Source organism: Nesoenas mayeri (assembly GCF_963082525.1).
Source record: "Nesoenas mayeri genome assembly, chromosome: 4".
Classification (NCBI taxonomy): domain Eukaryota; kingdom Metazoa; phylum Chordata; class Aves; order Columbiformes; family Columbidae; genus Nesoenas; species Nesoenas mayeri.
Window position 1 is genome coordinate 18,876,412 of NC_137540.1, and position 23,707 is coordinate 18,900,118.

Here is a 23,707-nt window from a genome sequence, read left to right on the forward strand (position 1 = left end):
AGGCGGGTTTGATAACTCACCTTGCTCCACGAAACGGGCAAAATGACCCCAAAGGCAGGCATACACCTGAGTAAGTCCCTCCCACCCAGCAGCTCATCACAGCGGGATGCAGGGGCAGATACTCAGTTGTGCAAGAGGGGTGGCCTGGTTCCGGCTACACCCTGCCCATAACGCCCCAGCTCCAAGAGGTGATCCTATAAACCAGAGAGGTGATCCTATAAACCAGCACGGTATATGACTCAGATAACCATCTTTTATTTGGGTTTTTTTTTGTTTGTTTGTTTGCTTTTGTTTTTCTTTAAAAGTGGTATGTTAACATCAGGACTTTTTCTACATTTTCAGAGCTCTGTACAGGTCTTAAAAGGAAATAAGCAATGCTTAATGTACAAAGTAAAACCAGAAAACTAGAAAAATCTGAATAAAATGGAGCAAGTTGCTGTCAGGGATACAGTACAAATTAGTAATCAGATGTCATCTGAAGTGCAATACCACTGCAGTAAGGATGAGTTAAGGAATGAAATAAAAATACTCTATTTTAAACAAACAGTATATATATATATATTTTTATATGTATATATTTTACAGATAGTAGACCCAGTGATATCTGTAGAATCGTAAAAACATATTTACAAATAACTTTTTTTTTAACATTACATATACATCAGCACCATAGTAAGAAAGAAAGAAAAAAAAACCAAAAACAAAAACACACAAAAAACCCCCAACCCCAAAACTATTAAAATCTACCTCTCTAGTACTTGGTCCCAGTATGGAGTATTTGGAGGAAGCTTTACAAAGACAAGAGAGACTCAGTCTTCGTCACCATGGACTTGCCCTTGGTGGCTGCGCGGTGGTTCCCAGCCCTGCGCTGGCGGGTGATGCCCGGTCCCTGGCACCCGAGGCAGGGGTGGCTGCACCACTGTCCCCCAGCCCCGTGTGGCTCTGCGGTGTGGGGCAGGACAGCTACGTGCTGCACCAGCTCGTTGCTGCCTGGCCCACCGGTGCTCTCAGACACGCTCACACGGACACGCATACGCACGACACCCTCGTCCCTTCGGGGTACCATTTGTCCCACTGTTTGCCTATCCCCTCTGTTCAGGCTGGTCCGGCCAAGAACCGCTTACCCACAAGACAGACTGAAAACTTTGGCTGGTGCTCCCTGCCGCTGAATTAGGGCCCAACCCGGCTCCTGCTGAAGCAGCGAGCAGGCAAACCCTTATTGTCTTCAGTAGGAATGGGAATAGGTCCTTGCACTGTATTTTAAAAAGGGATTGGCTAAAAGAGGTGTAACTAAAGCATTTAAAAATAAAAATAATAATTCAGGAGTCAGGGTGAACTGGATTTATAGCTCACCTTGAGCAGCTATTGCAGGTTAAAAATGCACCTTGTCCTTCCTACATGATAGCATTTCAAACAGGCACCTCCCCTGGTCTAGGTAAGTCTTGCAAGGGCTTAACTGCACAAAAGGGAACCATCTGGGTACTGACACGATCCCAGGCCCATTTTGCTCCCACTCCTTAATGCGGTGCATATCTGTGCTCCGTAGGGAAAGGCAGGCCTTGGAAATGCAAGGTGCCAAGCCCCTCAGCTCCCGTGGGTTTCAGCAGCTCAGCACCCCACACCACCCGGCCCAAGGAAAGCAGTGCACAAGGAGGTAATCTGTACTTGGGTAGCTGGTACTTGTACACTGGAGATGCTTTCGCTACAGAGCACTTCTTATGGCTCACAGAGGCTAGCATTAGGCCAGAGGCTCCCAAACGTTTTGGACTGTGGATCATGTTAACATTTTTTTTAATGCACCACTGTATACCCTGATAAGCAGCTCTCAGCTGAAAACACTAGGAAGGCGATAGGTTTCAGAGGACAGCTTACCTCGGCCTCAGATTGCAGCTTGGGAACTGCTGCTTTAGACATTCAGAATGGCTGGCATCTCAATATTGTGCAAGATGTATCACAACTTCATTACAGTGCTGCTCAGCACTGGTCCACACAGTGGAGATACTGATATGTCGCTATTAACTAAAAGCTTATTTGGGCAGACCCCATGTTTGTAATAAGTACATCAACTATTTTACCCATTCGTGAATGATCTTTACAGTAGTCCTTCACTGCTTCCTGTGCTTCAGATACTGCAGTGAATTTTGTCCCAGCAAACCAGAGAGATTAGACCAAACATCTGTTTAAAACTGAGGATCAGGTTGCATATAATGTCACACAGAGAGCCCAGACGCTCCAGGGTAATACTAGCTGCCAACTTTTCAGGAGGAGAGAAGAAATGCATTCTGCATGCCAAACCCTCCCTGTACGTTTTCTCATGCCTGTTTTCTCCTCTCCTGCCTGCCCCTTTGTGGCAGTTGTTGCTCACCTGAAACAAAGCCCAGTGAGCTTGCCTTGCTTTACACTGAAGGAGAGGAGGGGAAGGCAGTGAACTGGAAACATACTGAGGAGTAAGGAGATAGAGGGACCTGCTTAGGACCTACGCTGATATCTCTTGGTACCTCTCAGCTTTTTAACACCATTTGTAGCTGTTGTTCTGCACCCCAGGCAGCAGATACACACCAAACTGCTCTGACAGGGGAAGTGCTACTGCAAGTCCCAAAGGGACTAATATAGCTCATTAAGATATCCCTCCCACCTAAGCCACCTCCAGCAGTAGTCCCATAATCAAACTGTCCCCACCGCACAGCCATATTTATATTCTCCTACACTTTTATTGGATTTTATCCCTCTGCAGTGAAAATAGTGACCTCCCTGTGACTGTTTAGGTTTGTCAGGTGTGTGCTACACATTCCCTTGCGACAGCCTAGAGCCAGCCCTGTGGCCTGGCTGTGGCTCACTGAGACCCGCTTAATCCCAGGGTTAAACCTATTTCCCACCAGGGCCTGTGCAATCACCCAGGGACATCTTTAGACTTTGCTCCCAGCTGTTTTCATCTGCTCCCCTGAAAGCTGCAGTGTTTAGAGTTACATGAGGCAGGAGATATCAGGATCACCCCACACCACTGTGCAATGAAGCCTTGTTTCAGTGGGGAAAGGCCAAATTTTCCCACCCAGAGGCATCAGCTGGCTTTTACAGTTTCCCCCTCCAGCCCCTGCCCCCACAGCAGGTGCTGCCATGCAATGGAGATTGCTCAGTGGAAGTCTTGGGATACCGATGTTTTCATCGTCACCTGAGTCTTCCAAAGTTGGCTACAGATCAGATCAGTTCGCACGATTAAAAACAAAAGAAAACAATAACCCCAAACCAATTCAAACAAAAAACCCAGCAATCCAAGCATGGGGAGAACATCCAACTCTCTCTTTTCTTTTTTCAAATGTAACAACCAAAGCTCCAGACTATACAAGCCCATTCACTGGGGGTTTCCAAACAACTCATCAAGTTCTTGTATCCACTCATCCCCTGGTCCACTCTTAATGATGGAGTCCACAAGGTCTGCGCCCTCTGCTAAACTCGAGAACGACCCCCCTGCTCCTTCATTACTGTAGTTGTAAGATATGTCCTGAGTGGGATTCCTCTCGTAAGCCTGGCCTTGGCTGCTCTGAGCAAAGTTACCACCTGGCATTTGCTGTGTCGGAGGCTGACTAAAGCCAGCCATTGCGGGGACCCCTTGGTTCATTGCAGGCATTACAATCGGCCTGGCCTGGCTGGCTCCTTGTTGCCCGGGTAGTGGTTGCAGCAACTGTCTCCCCATTGCTGGGTTCAGGGCTCTTACTGTTCCACTTGTATCCACAACTGTCTGATTAAGCCCCTGTGGGAAGTGTTGCTTGGACAGTCGTGGCTGCCCAGATTGCAACGGGTACGTTGTGCCATTATTGAAGGGCACCATTTCACTGCTAGTCCTTCCAGGTATACCTTGTAAGCCTCGCTGCTGCCAGTTTTGTGTTCCTTGAGGGACAGTCCCCATGAGGTTTTGAAGTCGTGGTGCCTGTGGCCTAGGTAACACCTGGCCCACAGGTCCTTTCATCTGCTGCTGATGCTGGGGAAGAGCAGAGTTTACCAGCATGTTCTGACCAAAATTGCTGACCATTCCCACCGCTTGTCCAGAGGCAGGCTGCCTTGTTCCCTGGCCTGCGTTATGTGCCATGTTCATGCCGCTTTGGTTTGGGTGCTGCAACATTTGGCTCATGCCTGTGCTCATACTGTACATTCCCGGCTGGCTGGAAGAGGCGTTGCTATAAGGAGCCATGCCCATGTCTGACTGGCCTGCGGTCGTGGGCAGCGTGCTCGGGTTCTGGGAGGGACCCATTGCCATCATGCTCGCGTTCTGGGCCATCATTCGGGACGTCCTCATGCTCTGAAGTGCTGCTTGGTTTCTCACAGCTGCTATATCCTGGGGAGAACCTACACCAAAAAGGGAAGGAGGAAGGTTAAGAAAGAACCACAAAGCTGTAAATCTTAATTAACACATCTTTGCATAAGATAGAATCTGTAGGAGAATCCTGCATCACAGTAGGATTTCATATTCCTGTTCTTTCTGAGCTAATAAATTATTGTTTCACGTGAAGATGAGCAGAGAGCTAGAAGGTTATCCTTCCTTGGGCGATGTACTTGCAGCCTAACGTTAGCTGCATTTCAGAGACTATGTGTTCCCCACATCACTCTGGCTGCAGCCTCTGTCCTGACCTGCCAAGCTCCCTCTTCTTGAAGGTGAGAGTCAAGGCAGCTCTAGTGCTACCCTAAACAGGAATCTCTGACTGTGTTATATATTCAATTTGTAAAGCGGGACACTGTTCAGCAGAGAATACCATCAATACAGATGAGCAGCCTAATTTCCCTTATGGCCTAAAATGAGGCTGGCAAAGTTAAAAGGCTGATGATTTACTCACTAAGTAATTCTCAATTACGACAATTTTGGGATATGTACCCAAAGGGACTCATGGCTTCAGATTTTTGAAGAGTCGAGGCAACACAATTGCATGCATGATGCGTGATTACAGTGATGGTTACCTCCCTGATAATAACCTACTCGGGTACCTAAGCCACACAGCCACGGGAGCTGCAGAGCTAAAACAGCCCTGCCTTTCTGTTACTTTACTGGGAACAGACATTACATTTTTAAGAAGTGACATAGGAGTCTAAGTCGTCTTTTAAAAGTAAATGCAAGCCTTTGTTTGTATTTTTTTCCCCAAGACCAGTGAAAATGTGTACCCTTCTCCAAGAAAAATATTAGTTCCTAAGACTTCAAAGTTGCATACAGTCTGTGATTTAGTAGCACTTTTCTTGAGAAAGGCCTAATTCAGCTTCTAACAAGCAAATGAGAAAGCTTCCACTGGCCTTCTTCAATGGCAGCAAAGCAGCTGAACTTCAGTTAACCATCTGAAGCTCTCTTCTAAATATCTCCATTGTCTTTCAAAAGTAAGCCTTGAAAACGGAAATGTCAGGCTCAGAAGGCCAATCAATTTTTTAATAGCTCATGAGGCATAAATGAATGGATTTTCTGTATCATTGTTACTGATTAAGTCTATGGAAAGAAGAAAAATTGTTTTTTGTGGATGTTTAAAGTAGGGAGAGTGTATTAGTGAATCAATATTATAAGCACATTTTACTCTACCTTAGGCCAGTGATGGGAAACCAGAAAATCCTAATCTTGTTAAATTCCACACCATGGTAGATAACTGAGCCATGCCTGTGTCTTCCTTTCAGGGGTGGGGGAAGCTATCTATTTCTGGGAAGTCAATGTGCTTCTGTATTTACTATCTTTATTTAAAAACAATTACCAGAGCTCTGATTATGCCATGAGTTCACTGTGGTTTTGAGTCGCTACCATACCAAACTAAATGAAAGACTCTGCAGGTGAAGCTGCGAGAGTATGGGGGATGCCATTACTCCTGGCTCAAACATCATTCAATGCAAGATGCAAATATAAAAATTTGCTTTAAGAGTCAGGAACTGTGCAACAAAATCTGAGTGTTCTTAAATCAGCCCCTACCTGTTGTTCCTCAGACAAGGTACCTGAGCATCTGTATAGAATAAAGAATACTGAGCAATGCCATTTGTGTTGGCTTGGTTTCCATGAGAAATGGGTGTGAATAAACAAAGTGTCATTTCAACAGTTTTGTACACATGACGTAGAGGATGGCTATGTCTCCTTTTTGCTGCAGGAGAATAAGGTTTTAGAAGATGCTTTCAGCTCCAACATACAAATCAATGAAACATTTTGTAGCATGAAGAGAGACCATCTAGATCTCGCTTGCACAGGGCAAATGTAATGGCAGCTTTTACTTTATCTATGCTACCAATTAAATCATTTTCTTAATGATTGTCACTGGGGTCCTCTTGATTTTTCTTAATTTAGATGACCTCTTCCTTCCATGATTAGAAGTAGTCTCCTTTTGCAATTACTCCAGCAAGTGCTCAAGATACAGATGTTTAAAACTTACTTAATGCATCTTCAGCTATTTTTTAGTCACAACCAGCAGCCGAAAACCTCCAAAGGAGTCACTACCAGCAAGTGGTTCACATACTACTTTCGTGAACTACTGTGCTTGGCATAAGAGACAGGAGTTCAGACACGAAGTAGTTAAAAGACACATGCAACAGATTTTAAGACTTTGGGCCACCTTCTGGTCTCACACACACATAACCTACTGCACTGGATTACATTCTTGTGACTAAGTAGGAAAAAGGGTGAAATGCTGATATTTAAATTAGCTCATTTATGAAAAATAATTCCTTGCTCTGTCAGATTAGCCTAAACTCTCTTCTACCTTCCTTTTAAATAATACATATGAAGGCAAGAAAAAAATTACATGTGCATCTCAAGTAATGCATGGCTGTGCACACATACATTTTCATTTTGCAAATGAACTATTGGGGGAAACAATAATTTCATATAGAACTTACATTGCCAAAGATAAGAACAAGGTGATTAAAAGGATCCACCCTGATATAAACCAGCAGAAGATTTCTCTGTCTGTTCACTTCCTGGGTACGAGAAGTGCAATACACTTGCCTCTCTTGTTTTCTATTGCAGTTACACAACACTGTCATGAATTTACAGCACATTTATAGTTAGTGAAGACATTCGGCTGATGCTTTACACCTAAAAAGCTCAGAATAAACTTTTTTCCTAAGCCAAAATGTTTGTATCTACATTCTTCAGTTATCTGCAAGGACATTGAAATAATACTTGCTTTTTTTGAGATCATTAAAAAAACTCCATTTACATCTCAGATATTTCACTGTTTCCCACACCTGACATTCATCAGACACTTCTCCAGATAAAGATGATCTCTGAAATTCCCTGCTCATCAAATTAGATAAGGTGGGGAATGAAAAAGAGTAAAACCAAGATACAGTGAGAGACACTAGCTGAAAAAAAATGCATAGTGGGAGTAGAGGCAAACAAGATAAATCCATAGATTACAGATGTCAAAGAGGCAAAACAAATGTCAAATAAAAAATGCAGCTTTTGCTGAGGAAAGCAGAAACGAAATTAGAAACTTAACTAAATATACAAACCTGGGCATTCCATTTTGGTGAAATACGCAGTCTGTGCAAGTGTGCAACAGCCTGACTTCCTATTCTGGCACACTGCTTAAACCCTGGGTTTCACAAAATGCATCAGCTTTCACATGCCCACTACATGGGCATACACTGACTCCAATACAGGAAAAAGAATTTGACTTTTACCTTGGAACTGATTGACCTGTTGCACTGGATATGGGCTCCGCTGTTGCTGCAGATGCTGCCGAGGCAAATGTGACTGCTGCTGCAACTGCTGAAAATGAATGAGGGAAAGAAGGCAGAAAAGAAAAAGATGATTAATTAATTAGTGAGCTGAGAAAGGGACTGGTGGCAAAAGCACTGCAGCAGAACTGCAGTGTTTCTTATCTAGCAAGCCGTTCCGGAGAGACAAGCAGAGTCATTTGAAGAGCCCTCCTGAGAGCACTTGAGCTACTCAGCACACAGACTCCTTTTGGTTCAAAAAAGGAATAAGCACTGAGGCTAACATCATCTCTCCTTACTTATAACCATTTCATCTCGACCTCTACAGTGCAAACTTAACTGTCTTCAGGCTGAAAGGAGAGGGAGGGATATGAAATGCCCACCTAGGTCTAAGGACAACTGTAGGCACACACCATTTACTTCCCTCAGCCCTACCAAGGTCCAGAGTTCCGTGTTCCTGGCACGAGACTTCACCTCTGCACCCAAAACACTCAGCTGCCAGGACCATTCCATGGCTACTAAAGCACATTTCCCCTTGTGCTTCAGTGAATGGTATTTGGGGAGCAGGTGAATGCAAAATGACTCCCTCCATTGAATCAGCCCATGCTACTACTCTGTGGTTATTTTCTATGAATACTCACACATCTAAAATAGAATCAAGGGCTGATTATAAAAAGAGAGAGTGTGTTTACCAGAGCTTTCAAAGCCTAGGGTATACTCGACTAAGTAGTCACTAAAAGGACATATATCTTGGTGCTTCATCTGCAGCTGCAAAAATGCTGTGTCCTAAAACAAGGATGTGTATGATAACAAAGGTAAGAAAATGGCAAAGATGGGAAAGAAGCAAGTACTAATCGCTGTGTTTGTAAATACATGTTACAAACGATCAAAAAGATAAATGGAACCTTGTTAGGCATAAAATACCTAAAAGCTAGGAGCCTGAGGACTGTGACTTCATCACTTTTCATCTATGTCACCAACTTGACAACCACAGTCTTGTGGTTTTTCACCACTTTTAGATTTGCCTTCAGCAGCCAAGTCAGTGACTGGCTTTCAGGTTTATGCACTTGAATTGGCCTAATCCACACTGGGGGAACATTACTGCATCCTCACTCTTTTGGACTTGTTCACCTCTGAATAAAATCAAGCATCTTTTTCCTGAATTTTTCATGGAACATCTTCCTGTTCATTGGGGTGAATTTTTCTGTTTCTCAGGAGAATCATGGGAAGAGAAGGCGGCTATCAATGTTTATGTGGTCATACCACACACACAAGTTCTAATGCAAATTAAAGCACACCCCAGGTCTTAAACTCTATTTCCACACCAAGAGAGATGAAACTGAGCTTAAAGAAACTAGCTACCTATAAGAACATTATCTAGGTAACGTTAGGGGACTGCAAGTTTAAACTTAGGTATGAGCTTACAGGAATGGAACAGTGTGACTTTCCACTGACTTTCTCCTGGGCTGCTTTTAAACTACAGCTCAGTTAAACATGCATCCCATTCAGACCAAGTATTTAACATCTGTATTGCAAAGCCGGGTGACAGGCTCCCATGCAGCAGTTCCACACTGCCACTGTGAGAGGTGGTTTTACTGTTCTCCCACTTCAGCCTCTGGTTCCCACCTCGATGCTGCCTCTCCCATGTGCTAACATAATTGCTTGAGCTATTGTGTAATAAACCAGATTAAGGAATTGATCTATGTATATACTAAATTTTGGCTTTTGCTAGGTTACTTTTAACGCTTTGTCTAGATCCCTGCACAGCTGTACAGAGATTTTGACAGTGCGAGACCATAGTCAGAGGCAGGGGAGAGCACCAGCAACTGTCACTGTAGAAGAGTCTGCTTCTGCTAGAGTAAACTCACCGTGAGATAGCAGGTTAAGAGCTAATATTTCCAGTGTCTAAAATCCCACACAGCTGTTAGGCCCACTGATGGGAACATGAACAATATTTGCCAAGCTAAGAATAAGAGTGAGGTAGATGCTTCTTTGATAACCATTGCTGAAATACCACAATATAAGCCACACAGAGAGAATTACAAAATATAAAAGGAAGGGCTGGTGTTGCTAAGGGCTGTTGTTGTTAAGGACAAATGTAGAGTCTTATATCTGGGCAAGAACAACCCCCAGGTTCCAGTATAAGTCGGGGAACGACCTATCAGAGAGCAGTGTAGGGGAAAGGGACCTGGGGGTCCTGGTGAACAGCAGGATGACCATGAGCCAGCACTGTGCCCTTGTGGCCAGGAAGGCCAATGGCATCCTGGGATGTATGAGAACTGGGGTGGTCAGTAAGTTGAGACAGGTTCTCCTGCCCCTCTACTCTGCCCTGGTGAGACTGCACCTGGAATATTGTGTCCAGTTCTGGGCACCTCAGTTCCAGAAGGACAGGGAACTGCTGGAGAGAGTCCAGCACAGAGCAACGAAGATGATTAAGGGACTGGAGCATCTCCCTTATGAGGAAAGGCTGAGGGAGCTGGGTCTCTCTAGCTTGGAGAAGAGGAGACTGAGGGGTGACCTCATTAATGTTTATAAATATGTAAAGGGTGAGTGTCACGAGGATGGACCCAGGCTCTTCTCAGTGACAACCAGTGGCAGGACAAGGGGTAATGGGTACAAACTGGAATGCAAGAGGTTCCACTTAAATATGTAAAGAAACTTCTTCACAGTGAGGGTGACAGAGCACTGGAACAGGCTGCCCAGGGGGATTGTGGAGTCTCCTACTCTGCAGACATTCAAAACCCACCTGGACATCTTCCTGTGTAACCTCATCTGGGTGTTCCTGCGTAACCTCATCTGGGTGTTCCTGCTCCGGCAGGGGGATTGGACTGGATGATCTTTTGAGGTCCCTTCCAGTCCCTGACATTCTGTGATTCTGTTGTGCTGCCTCTGGCACTCCTGCTCTCACACCAGCAGGCACTGCAGTGCCCGAGACAGACGGATACTGTACCTGCTCTGCTAGGATCTGCTGCTGCTGCTGCCTTTGCTCTCTTAGAAACTGTTGTTTCTGCTGCTCTATCACATGGAGCTGGGCTCTCTGCTCAATCAGCATCTGCTTCATGATGGCCGCTTGCGGTTGGTTTCCCAGGAAGGGACCCCCAGAGCTTGTGCCAGTGACCACGCTGCTGGAGCCCGGTGGGACAGAAGGCTGCATAGGTCCTGTGGTCCGAGACATTCCCACTTGATGCTGCTCCTGTGCAAAGAGAGAAAGAAGGCCTTGTTACTCAGGGTGCTCCATGGGCAAAGGAAATGATTGCTCATTAACGTGAAATGTTGAGTCTGTGGGTGAGGATGGGAACTTGAAGAAAGAAAGAGTCCTTGGAAAGCTGCTCGTGGCTTGTGACCAGACCATGGCCTGTTTCCCGCAGGGAGTAGGTGGCTGGTTCCTTTTCTCTCCCAGAGTTCAAAGCCTCCTCAAATAAAGCAAGAGCACTTCACAATTCGTTAATAATAAAACAATTAAGTTGTGTGCTAGGTTTGTTTTCATCTGAGATACATAACTTCAGAGTGGTGTTTTTCCAAACTTTTCCTCCCTCATCATAGAAACAAGAAAAGTATTTTCTCTCCCTCTCCATTTCCCTTTCTCCATACCAGCAGTTTTACACAGTCCTCTAGATACAGGAGACAAGGTTTTAGGTGCACACGACAAACAGTGGCAGCTAGAAGCATTAATCCCCCCAATATTGCACTTTAATTTCATCATTTAACCACATAATATCTTTATTTAAGACTTCCATCCTGCAGCTGTGGACCAAAACCACGCAGCTGAAAGGAAGCAGCGCACGCAACGTCACGAACACCTTCTCCCCAAACGACCCTGCTTTCTCATGATGTTTCTAATCCAATTTGCTGCCTTTTAGCGCTGGGAGAATGAAGCGGTAGAAGGCCGAGGGCACACCGCTCTCCACGGGGCGCCAGCCGGGAGCCCTCGCACCGCTCTCCCCGCGGAGCCCCGTGTCGCGCCCCGGTCCCGGCGCTGCCGCCACGCCCGCCAGCGCCGCCGGCAGGTGTCGCTGCCGCCCGCGGCCCGGCGGAGCCAGACCGGCGTCTCCCCGGGGGAGCGCAGGGACCCAGCCCCACGGGGTCTGCAGCGGCGACCGGAGCTTGCGGGTTAAAAACTGCCCCCTCCCGCAAGCCCGACCCGGCCGGGTCCCGCTGCTCCTCCCGGCGGGGTCAGCAAGGCTGTGACATGAGGCTCCCCGCTACCGGGGAAAAATGAAGTTTACAACGACCCGGTGCCTCCCTTTGGCATATAAGGAGGGAGCTTTCCTGAAAAGAAAATGGCCAGCTAGGGTCATATGTAAAAAGACGACGATTTGGAGGGTTGATTACAAAGCGGCAGGTGTAGCGTTGTTTCCTCAGTGCTTGTTCTGCATTCTCCTGGGTGTGATTTTCTGTCCTGTCTCATCTACTTTCCACATGACAGTACTGAGCACCTCGCAGTCCCCCACATGTGTTACCCCTGTGACAGAGCAGCACTGGGTGATGCTCACAGCCTGTGCTCAGCCTGCATGGGGGCTCTGGAGCCAGCACCCCTCGCCACAGGGCTGGCTCCGTGTGCTCTGACTCACCTGGGCACCACTTCACAGAATCACAGAATGTCAGGGATTGGAAGGGACCTCAAAAGATCATCCAGTCCAATCGCCCTGCTGGAGCAGGAACGCCCAGATGAGGTTACACAGGAATGTGTCCAGGTGGGTTTTGAATGTCTCCAGAGAAGGAGAGTCCATAACCTCACTGGGCAGCCTGTTCCAGTGTTCTGCCACCCTCACTGAGAAGAAGTTTCTTCTCACATTCAACTGGAACCTCTTGCATTCCAGTTTGTACCCATTACCCCTTGTCCTGCCACTGGTTGTCACTGAGAAGAGCCTGGCTCCATCCTCGTGACACCCTTTATAAACACTTACCCCCACGCCACCAGGAACCCCGTTGTCACCCATCCTGCACCAAGCACCTCACCAGCACCCAGCTCTGCATCGTGACTGCTCAGTGGTGAGGGAGAGATGAGTAATGTTGAGGTTAGCTCAGGCTGGCTTCCAGTAAGACAAAAAAATAACCCAAATCAAACCTGTGCAAGAGTCGCTCCACAAGGCAGGACCCCCTTTCACAAGTATTTGGAAACCCACTAGCACATACCAGCTTGTGGTGATACCAGTGCTCTTCACCTCTCTTGGGTGAAGTAAGGCAGAGTAAGCACCCAGAGAGCTGCTTGCTTGGCAGGACCAGCTTTAACATTTGCTCATTAGAACCTCTTTAATTGTTTTATAGAGATGGGTACTCATTCAAAAACACTAACTTGATGGAAAGGTCCTATATCACTTCAGGAACCTTTGTGCAAAACATTCCAGAGTGAGTTTAGATTCATCTGCTGCATGGACAGTTTGAGTTACATCAACAACTGTGTGTTTGGAAACATAGAGAGAAGTAACCTTGTGACACCCTCCCAAGCCAGTCAAGGAAAGGGTTAAAAATCAATGCTTGAGTGTAGCTTGGGAAATTAGGATCAGCCTTTCTGCATGAAGGTCAGGTTTTCAAGGACCCTTCTGAGGAAATCACCAGAAAATACAATTTGTCCTCATTTCTGCTTCACACAGATACTCCTCTCCTGCTGAAAGGCAGCACTCTGATATTTAGTTTCTCTTTTTAACATCTGCCCTGGTGTGAACATTCCCCCTCTGATACTCTTTCTACTTCTTCTCCGATCCCATCTTATGCTGCACTTCACAGCCTGGTCAAGTGTGGTCCCTGCAGCACAGTGAGGGCGAGGGCTGTGTCTCTGGCCTGGGGAAGGTGGCAGCTGCCGTGGCTTCCCCGCGTCGGGGACAGGGAAACACACTCACTAACCAGCCCTCAGCCCATCGTGCATTGAGTTCTTTCACCCATCCCTGTGGATGAGCCCCTGCTTTCTCTGCTTGGGGGACACAGGCACACATCGTCTCCAGCAAAGCTGATGGTAAAGGCTTTTTCCTACCACCCCCTGGCCCTCCCCCGACTTCTGATGAAGTCATCAAGCTACAGATTGCATAACTGATGCACAGGACTATGTTGTGTTATACTGGGAGATGCGCCAACTGCTTCCATTTATAGACAAAAGCAATGCCACAGTGCCAAATAATGGAGCCTTTGCTGCAGCCACTACAAGGAAAAAGAAAAGGGGGTGGGGGGGAGCGGGAGGGCGATGGAACAGGAGCCAGAGGGCATGCTGTGAAGAGACATCACCCGGAGCTTCCTCCACCCAGCCTCAGCGCACAGCTGCCTCTGGGGCTGCAGCCCAAGTCCTTGCCGAATCACCTAAAAATAAATCTTATTACAGAACTACTGTCCTGGCTCTTACGCATGCACACGTGTGGCAGAGGGACAGGCTCACCCCACGGTAATGCTGCAGAAGGCACTCCATTCTGTATCATATTATGTTTCAAGTTAATTCCAGAGGTTTTTTTTTAAAAAGAAAGCTTTGAAAGGAGCCCTGCTAGCTGACATGAGCCCCAAGCACTGTGCAGCAGCTGGAGGAAACACAAAGATTAGCACAAAGGTGTTAACTTCCAGTCTTGTGTCATTAGTCATTTCAAGGCACAAGAGTTTACCTACTCATAGTGAAAACTTCCTGTTTCCAGTTTTAATAACAGGTTTAAAGCCAGGCCTTCTTCATGAAGACAGAACACCACCTTCCCACCCAGAATATTTTTTCTTTCCATTTTTTTTGGGCAAGGCTCTTCCCACCCAACGATGAAAGGCCCTACTGACATCACTGGGAGCAGCCCTGGGTTGTATGTCCTGAAAACAGGAGCATAGGCCAGGCATAAAGTCTCTGCAGGCAGAAAAATGCTCCCCAGCACCTCTGCAGCCCAGCACTGCTGCTGTTAACCTCTGAAGGGGAGTTCTAAGGCTGTGCCCAGTCCTAGCAGCAGCGTGGGCCCATGTGGCCTTCTGGGTCACCCCAGCTACCTGGCCACAGGGGTGCACACCCACCCTGCCTCCACTGTTCCCTCCGGAGGTCTGGCACAGAGGAGAAACCTGGAAGGGGGCTGCAGGGTGCACGCATGTGTCTGGAAACTGGTGATGAAAGAGGCAAGGCTGAGCTCTATGTGCCTGCATCTTACAAACCATGCCTGCACCAGGCCCAGATGCAGGAGCTGAGCATCCAGGAAATAAATTCAGGCTTCATGCAGCACTTACAGTTATAAAGCTCCAAATGCAAACTAATCCAAGCTTCCCCAACAACTCTCTTTGCTCCAGTGCTGCCTTCAAGCTCCCTCATCCTCTTGCTGCACCCTTAGCCTTCCTGTTCCTCCTCCTCATTCCTTGCCTTTTTTCCTTCCTACACCCTCTGCCCTGCCTCTGTACTTTTCCCCTTTCTCCACCAACTGGCACAGCTGCCTCTTCGCTCTCCAGACAGGCTCATCATCGCCCTAGTGAACAAGCTGCACATCACCGTGGCTGCTGACAGCGGGGGTACCCAGCAGCCCATGCCCACAGCCTGACTCACCCTGTGACTCAGGCTGCCGCCGCTCGGATGGATCCCTGGGGATCCACAGCAGCAAGGATCCACCCGGCTCGTTCCCCCAGAGCCCTGTGCTCGCGTGGGCACAGGCACAGAGCTGTGCCCTGTCTGGGTGTAGGAACGGTATCCCTGAAAAGAGAGACAAGATATCCTGGAATGGAAAATGCATCCTGTATTCTCAGCCTGTCTCTCATCAGTCTGTTATATCTGGGGAGATGGTATAGCGTGACTTCTCATTTTCGCTCCGGCTATTTTCAACAACACCCAATGCCACTCGGTACTACTCTCAGGCTGCAAACGGCTCTCTCCTGATAACAGTGGCTTGTGCAGAATTACACATGCTCAAGCCAGGAACGGTGAAGCTGCAGCTTCACTGTGAGGTCCTCACCAAGGGGCAGGAGAAGCCAAGAAGCCAGGGGGATGGTTTCAAAGCCTCTTCCCCTGACCCAGCCATGCCACAGAGCAAGTTTGAATGTACACATTGGGCCTGGCTAAGTCTCACAGGGATATTGCTGGCCCCCACCCCCCGTCCCCGCAGCCTCAGGCACCCACTTTTACAGCAGCCCAGGGTTAGAATGAAGTGCTCGACCTCTGGGAGCAAAACTAGATATTGAAAGAGCCAAGCTGCTGTTCTCAAAGCCAAAAAAGAACGACAGTTTCCAAATGGTCAGCATAACATGTCTGGACTGGTTTGTATAGCTGCAGAGCACCCAGTAAGATGGACTATTATAGGGACCTGGCTGCTTAGTTAATGTCTACACAGGAGTTGCCCTCTGTTGATAATCTGATCCTCAGTTAAGCAACAGGAGCATAACTCCTGTACCATTCCAGCGTATTTCCAGGGATCTCCTGGAGCGAGGAGAACCTCCGCAGGAGTTCAGAGGTGATTTGTCCACATACATGTATAGTTACACACATTAAACATAAGTCACTTTAAAAAGAGAACAAAGGGGAGTAGAAGACATATTTCCCTCTTTGTCTCAAATCTTATACACTTCTTCCTTATCACGCAGTGATTCATTCCATCTCTATGTCATTCAGTCTCCCAACTACAGCTAAAAGCAATCACACAGTTTTCTTTCAGAACAAGCAGAATGACCACCAGCGGATGCCCTGAGAGCCGGGCAGTGGGGTGCAGGTAAGTGCAGGCAGGGACCAGCCGAGCCTGCTCATCGTCCCTCCGTGCACCATCTGACAGCCAGAGCCATCGCACACGGCAAGCCGGCTCTGCTCCGGCTGAAGGGCAGGGAGGCAGAGCGGGACGCTGGGGAGAAGGGCGCTGTTCCATACAACTGCTGGCAGGAATCCATGGAGGTCGGGTATTTCACATCTGGAAACAAAGCATTTCCCAAAAAGCTGAGGAAAGGAGAGGCTTCAAAGTAGAATATTAATGTGCAAAATGGACAATCAGGCATGAACTCGCTGTGCCTTTCTGTGGCACGTGAACTAATGCAATCCTTGAATATACAAAGAGTGGAAGAGCAAACAGAAGCCAGGAGGTGGCTTGTACTGCACACTGCATTAGAAGGATGATACTAGAAAAACACATACAAGCAGATGTATATATTTTAGAGTCAGACCAGAAAAAGAAGATACACAAATTATTTGAGGCAGAAAGTGTCTGCCAGCAAGTGTCTTAAAGAGCTCAATCCATTTAGCTTACCACAAAGAAAACTGAGAGATGCCTTGACCATGGCATATAAAAATACCTTCATGAGGGAAAAAATCCTGTAAAGAGTTATTTTACCCGGTGAAGAAGGCAAAATCAGATACAAGCTGAAGACAGATTCAAATCAGAAAGCAGAAACAAATTTTTACCCCGTGGTTTCATTATCCACCAGAAATGGCAGATCTCCACAATTTGATGTCCTCAAAGATGACGGCCTTTCTGGATAAACTCAACTTAGTGGTGTGATCGGATGTCCTGCAATGTATGAAATGGAGCAGCGCTGTCTGCCCTCACCTCTGCCCAGCTCTGAGCTGCTGCTGCTCCCTGTTCCTGCATCACACGCTGCCAGGCCCCTGTCCCTGCTCCTTCATCCTGGGGCTCCCAGCTGCTGCCTGTGTGTGTGTGCGTATGTTAAAAAAGGGACTCTTCAAGCTAATATTGGGATCAAAAGTATGGCTCTATTTTCATATACTGTGTCACAGTAAAACACCATCTCTACCCAGTGTTTTCAGAGCAGCCTGAAAGCACGTTCCTATATTCCCTCAGAAATATTTCTATTAAATTCCTTGTAATGTTATTACTTATTGTGTCTGGCAGGGATCTTAATCCCTCTCTCTCAGGCTGCCCAAAGCAAAGCCACCTTTCGCAGAATGGTACCATCTGACAGACAAAGGGAATTACAAATCCACTAATTTCAGACTTGGTGTGTGTGTATGCGTGTGTGTGCCCTGAAAGAGCCAGCACACAAGACGAAAGGAGAGACTGTGCTGGTTTGCAACTGGGAGCCTGGCAGCCGGCTCTGCAGAGCCCATCGCTTCACCTATTTCCTCTGCCATTCCTCCTCCGGGAGGGGTTACAAACCTCTCCTCTCTCCCGGCCCCGGTTGCCATGGTCTTTCATACAGTATCCGAGCGAACACCATCCCTCTGACGTTTGACACCAGGCTGCTGTACGCAGCCAATTTGTTTTCCTTTCACCTCCCTTCGCCTCCATCTCTCCTCCCCGTGTTTTCAATACAGTTTATTCTTTCCACAGAACAAACAGGATCTGTCAGACTATTATTTCTGTGTATTTTTGTTCGTTCATCGGAGGGACTAATTTCTTCATTTCTGGTCTCAAGTATATAACAAAGGGTTCTAAAATGAGCAACTGTTTTTCTAATGCCATTTAAATGCTAAAGACCATCAGAAGTTCATCTCAAAGACTGTAAGGCCGAAGGGCCTGTCATTTTTCTGGTTGGCACCAGAAGCCTTGCCTCCCCATGCTGTTGTTTTTAGCACCCACTTCTGCCTCAGCACAGGGGGCTGACTCCCCAAATCCTGAGCGGTGTTGGTGGGATTCAGAAATGCAGCATTTCCACAGAAGGCTGCTGAACTTCCACCAGCATAATTAGAACAGGCTCATTTCCTCTTTTACAAATAACAACTCTGGTGTTTTCTCCCCTCCCCCTTTGGAACCTTTGCAGGGGAAATCACTCCTGCTTTTGAGTTTTGTTTATCCTCAGTTTCACCAGCGAGTTCCAAGGTATGGTGCGTAACGATATAATGGTTTGGTTTGTGCGCTGAGGAAGAAGTGTTCATTTATCTCGAATAACTAGTTTCCTTGTAATTGCAATTTTTGTGGTCGTATTATTTCTAGGAGTAAAAAAAAAAAGGATCAGCCCAAATTAAACACAAAAATAGTCTCTTTACATACATCTCTTAAAAAAAGGGGGGGGGGGGGGGGGAGAAATAAATATACAAATATTAAAATATTTGTGGAGTGTAAAATTGAGTCAAGCTCTTCTTTGCTTTAATGAGTTACAAGCCTGGCTCAAGCAGAACCTCTGGCAGGGCTGTGGTTATCAACCAGTACCTGCTCAGTCACCTGTGGGACATGAACCTTGTGGTGGTCCTGGGTGAGTAGCCACGGATATGCCCCATACACACTGTGTATGGCAGGGGCTAGTAACTGAGCTACCAGCTTGCCAGAAGGAGCCAAGAACTGAGCAGGTACTGAGCCCTCGCAACTCTGGCACATCTGTGAGGCGGCCAGGGCAGCTTCTGACGCTCCCACCCAGCCCCTGCCACAAGAGCGCTCTACAATCTCACCTGCTCTTGAGCTGTTTGCACCCGTGCTCATGCTCCGTGAAATGGTATTTTACATAAATTTCTTGCAGGAGTGAACTAATGGGGTTAGTCAAGCCATTAATTTGACCCACAGAGGGAACGGCTGCACAGACAAGTTCCTGTGAGGCAAGCCCGGGTGTGGTTTTACAGTGCATCACTTACTCAGAGGTTACTCCCACGTACAGCTCCCACTCCACAGGAGTACGGAGCAGCCCTCCTTTCCCTGAAGAGCAGCCACCTGGCATTTCTGTCTTGGGCAAGAGGTCAGAAGGGGCTGTGTTGTGCCACAAAGCCAGACCTTAACTGGCCTCTTGGCACCACCTCTGCAGCCCTGCTCTCCAACCCACAGCGCCGATTGCTGAGCTCTGGCCCCTGAGCAGGGCTGGCGGCAGGGAGCGGAACAAGGGTAAGGATTTGAAGAAACACCGGAGTGCGCAACCTTATATTTTGTACATATTATGAAGGCTGTAATTACTTCCCTCAAAGACTGCTGCGTGAAGCTGTGCCATCATGACATTTCACAGCGTGCCCCACCACTGAAAGCAACCAGCCACCTTCGGGGTGCAAGCAGCAGGAGGAGAGAACTGAAAAACTAGCCCACACTGTGGCTTTTCCACACCCTGTTCCCACTGCCTTCCACCACAGGCATAGCTGAGGCCTTTCAAAGGGACAAATCAGGCCACTCCAGAGGAGCTGCAATTTCCCTCTCGGTGCCAGCTTGATCCTGCCTTGTCGAATTCCTCTGGGGCTTTGGAAACTGGTCCAGGAGCAAAGCGGAGCAAGAACTGAGCTCAGGGAGGCTGCTGGACCCTGAAGCCTGTTAGAAATTCTCCTGCTAAAGGTGTTCGCTTTAATCAATGCCCTCCTCGAGACCATCTTGGAGCAGGAGGGGGGAAAAATCATGTAAAGGATAATCACAGCTAGCGAGCCCCCAGGAAAGGGGAGAGAAGAAAAATGGAAGGTGAAAGCCAGCAAGTAGCTTAAACAAACAGTCACACAGGGCCAATGAAAAAGGGGAACAGAGGGACAATGACACAGTAAAAATAAATGCTATGAGAGAAATGAAAGCTTCTAGCACACACAGGGAAAAATGTGGGCCTGGAAAAGCAAAGGTATGAGGCAAAGATGCTCTAATGGAGTTCTCTAGCAGCAAGCACTAACCCATTACCAGCAGCCCCTTTCCTTCTAATAGCTGGAGCCTGTACCACATTATCACCTTGTACCCCATGGAGTTTGCTGGTTGTTGAGGTATTTCACAGAGCCTGGCTCTAGCTCACGCCTGGCAGAGGCTGCCTGAAATCTCCTGTGGACACTTGCAGAGAGTTTTTTTGTTTTTATTCTAGGTGAAATTTTGTTAAATTTCCTCTTGGTTGTTTTGTTTGAGCATAAACAAAAGGTATTTTTCACACTTAAGGGCATTTTTCAGATCCTTTTCTCTGTGCTATGATAAATGAAATCCCTTTCATTTTCAGAAATTCAAACTTGGCACTCGGGTTGCTCCTCAGCAAGCAGCATGTAATTTGCCAAGCCTGAAAGAATCCTGGCTGAGAAATAAACACAGTGGGCCATATGCTCCCTTTCCTATATGCAGAAGGCACCTTACCTCAAAAACTGGGAAGAGGCTTCAATTGCCCCATGTCATTGCTTCTGTCAAGGCAAAAAAATTCCATGAGAAAAAAATAGCGCAAATGTTTGGGGTTCTCAGAAATCTCTCTGCATGCCTCCAGGGACCTCCCCCTGCACTGTCACTGACACTGTCGCTGGCTTTTGGCCCGGCAGCAATGCAGCAAGGGGTCAAGGAGCACATGTGCCACATCCCTGGTGCTCACAGCAAAGTTGCGTTATCTTTATCAGTATTTCCTGGCACAACTTGCTTTGCAAGTGAACGATCCGCATAGCACGACTGCTCTGAATACTACTCTTTTCCAGCTTGTTCACATCGTGCCCTCACGGGAGGAAGATCACACACCAGAAGGACTTGGGTGAAGTGAGGACTTCTTTCTCCCCCCTTTGCCTCACCAAATAACTACGGGAATTGCTGTGCCCATAAGAAACAGAGGGAATGTGCAGTACCTCAGTTTTCTGGTGGGCTCTGGCAGGTGATGAGTGTGACTGATAAAAGCACCAAAGCAGACACATTGGTGCTTATGATGAATGGTCATCTGTACAAATTGAAGCATACATTCCATGATCTTGCCCTGTCTGACACTGACTTCAAAGAATATGAATGACTCTCTTGTCTTTGGTTAAAGGCACTTGTCTGTGTAGCCTCTCTGCAGGTGCTATTTCAGTCTGAAATCGAGAGCCAAATGGTAGCCAGCAAGACCAAAGGAAGTGGTCTTCTGCTGCAGCTGCCCAGCAAAGCCACACTGTGGTTTTAAATAACTGATAAACTGGCTGGGTTGGCATACCAGGTCTATGATTTCATGAGCTAGTTCTTCTGACGTCCTTGAATCCAGGCTACCCAGATCACCCAGTTGGAGTACTTGGAACTCTTTCGATTTTTCTCTCACCTTGGACATAGTTTTTGTGTTTCTATTAGCCAGCTGGCCTTTGTTTTGACATTCAATCTTACTAGCCCTAGTGAAAACTAAGACAAGGTGTTCTGATTTGGGCTATGCCTAGGCTGTCTTTAACCTTGACATGCTTTTCACTGCATGGTTCCTCCCTTCTCTCTGAGGTCTCCTTTATTTGTGTGGCTAAGGAAAACTCCACTATTGATTTAATTTCTCTTGCAAGGCCTAACTCAGCTCAGCTTTCGGCAATAAGACTTTATCTCTAGACTTCCAGGTCTCATCCTTTGGTGATCAAGTCCTTCTGAGGCTTTCTGGATATCCTTTATACCTCTTCTGAGACAATTACTTATCTCTTAAGCTTTAAACTTTCTTTTTTTGTCACTTTTTACTTCCTCCACAACACAAATGCTTTTTTGCCTCCTTCTATTCTGCCATCTTCCTAATGCATACTCGTGTTCACCAGCTTAGCTAGCTCTCACAGCCGCAATCCCAGCTGTCTTTTTGCAGCCTTTGACTCGCTCCTCAAGGCCTGCCTTCACTGAACAGACAGGTCTCTTGATGTCTGCACAGGACTGCTAATGTCTCCCATGAACAAAGCAAACTGTGATGTCCCTCTCCCCTTTGTCTCGGGCCGGCTTTCCCCACCTGGCCGCAGAGGTGGTGGCCTCATCACTTGTCCCCAGCCCTTCCGCTTGTCCTGGGAACTTTGCTGCGTCCCATCTTCTCATCCCCTTGCCTCCATCTGCCTCCTTCTTTTTATCTTGCTCTCCCTTTGCAGCACAAGCATGTTGTAACTTCATGCTTTAAAAAAAAAAATCCAAGCAGCCCTTGACTCCAAATGACTCTCCAGCTCTCATCCTCTTCTCACTGTCATCTCTAAGGTTATTGAGTGTGCTGCCTATGATTTATATGATTTAGGCTGAATTTAGCCTCCACCTCAAACATAAAATTATTTTTCAAACAGGCTTTCACTCCTCGTCTCTCACAAAAACCAGTATAACAGCATCTCTGATGTCCTTGGTCTGGCTGCAGCTCTGCCCTATTGCACCAGGCTCACTGCTGTAGCCTGTCAGCTCCTTCTGGTGTCGCTGACCACACTCTATTAGCGAAGTCTGGCCCTTCTTTCCCAATGCTCCTGCTTGACTCCAACACCTTCACTTGCTTCCTCATTGTTTCTTGGACCAGGTGGTCACTACCCACCCTCCCACCCGCTGCTGTTCTGTGGGTCTGCGCCCTCATCCCTCACCTCCTTTCCCTCTCCTCGTGCCTCTGGGCAACCTCACCCTCCATAACATGCTCAAGGACTTTCTCTATGGCAGCGGCTTGCAGGCTTACCTCTCTGTCCCAGGCCAGTTCCTGTCTGTTCCAACTAAATTCATGCCATCTCTGAGATCATCTTGTGGATATCTGTCAGCTCAAGCTCAAAGACCTACTCCCTAGGTCTCCTCTCCTTCCTGTTTCTTTAGTCCCCGTGGACAACACCATCGCCTGCCTGTCACTCAGCCCATAACCTGGTTGTCATCCTTGCCTCAAACCTCCCTGCAGAGTCCCACAGCCAGGCTCCCATCGCCTCGCACCCTGACGGCTGCAGTCTGAACGCTGCTTGCAGACAGCCAGCGTGCTGCTGCCCAGGCCCTTTTCTTTGCATGTCATCTTGATTGTGCCAGTCTCCCTCTTCGCAGCCCCTCTTGGCTTCCCCTGCTTTTGGATTTCAGCTCCCTCCCTTGCTCTCAAATCCAGCTGCAGCATATGCCACCTCACACACCATCTTTCATTCACTGCTGAGACTTTTCCATCACCCTATCCTGACCCACTCTTTTCTACATGGTACATTTTAGCTAGAAGTGCCTTCACGCTTTCCTCTCTGCTGGACTTCATTTTTGGGAGGAAATTCTCAAAATCATACAAATCTCACCCTGAACTCTGCCCCTAGTATAGTTACATTTGTAGAAGTTTGTAAAAATTCCTGTCTCCATGATGTCCAGCAGTCTCTTCTGTTTCCTTGTACTCTCTGGTGTGTTTGTCTCCCTGTGTTATCTCTTATCTTACACTTAGGTTGGAATTATTTGGGGGGAAGGAAATATATTTACATCCTGCATCTGCAGGGAGCTGAGCACAATGGGATTCTGACACTGGGACTACAACTCCGAGGTGCCACCCACTGTAGTGCAAGCAGTTGCAAATATGACTTAAATCTGTGTACAGCTAAATATGCTATTTCATATTCGGTAGATGTGAGAACAGC

General features: G+C 47.3%; 1 protein-coding gene across 1 annotated transcript in view; it reads right to left on the reverse strand.

Annotated features, from left to right (window-relative positions):
* Positions 1 to 3,349: 3,349 nt before the first annotated feature.
* MAML3 (mastermind like transcriptional coactivator 3) overlaps positions 3,350 to 23,707 on the reverse strand; it is a gene marked incomplete at both ends in the record, with an annotated part of 241,485 nt that continues 221,127 nt past the window's right edge. The window contains 3 exons of the mRNA XM_080344212.1: positions 3,350 to 4,341; positions 7,633 to 7,720; positions 10,619 to 10,861. Coding sequence (XP_080200338.1) covers positions 3,350 to 4,341; positions 7,633 to 7,720; positions 10,619 to 10,861 — 1,323 coding nt within the window. The remainder of the gene's footprint in view (positions 4,342 to 7,632; positions 7,721 to 10,618; positions 10,862 to 23,707) is intronic.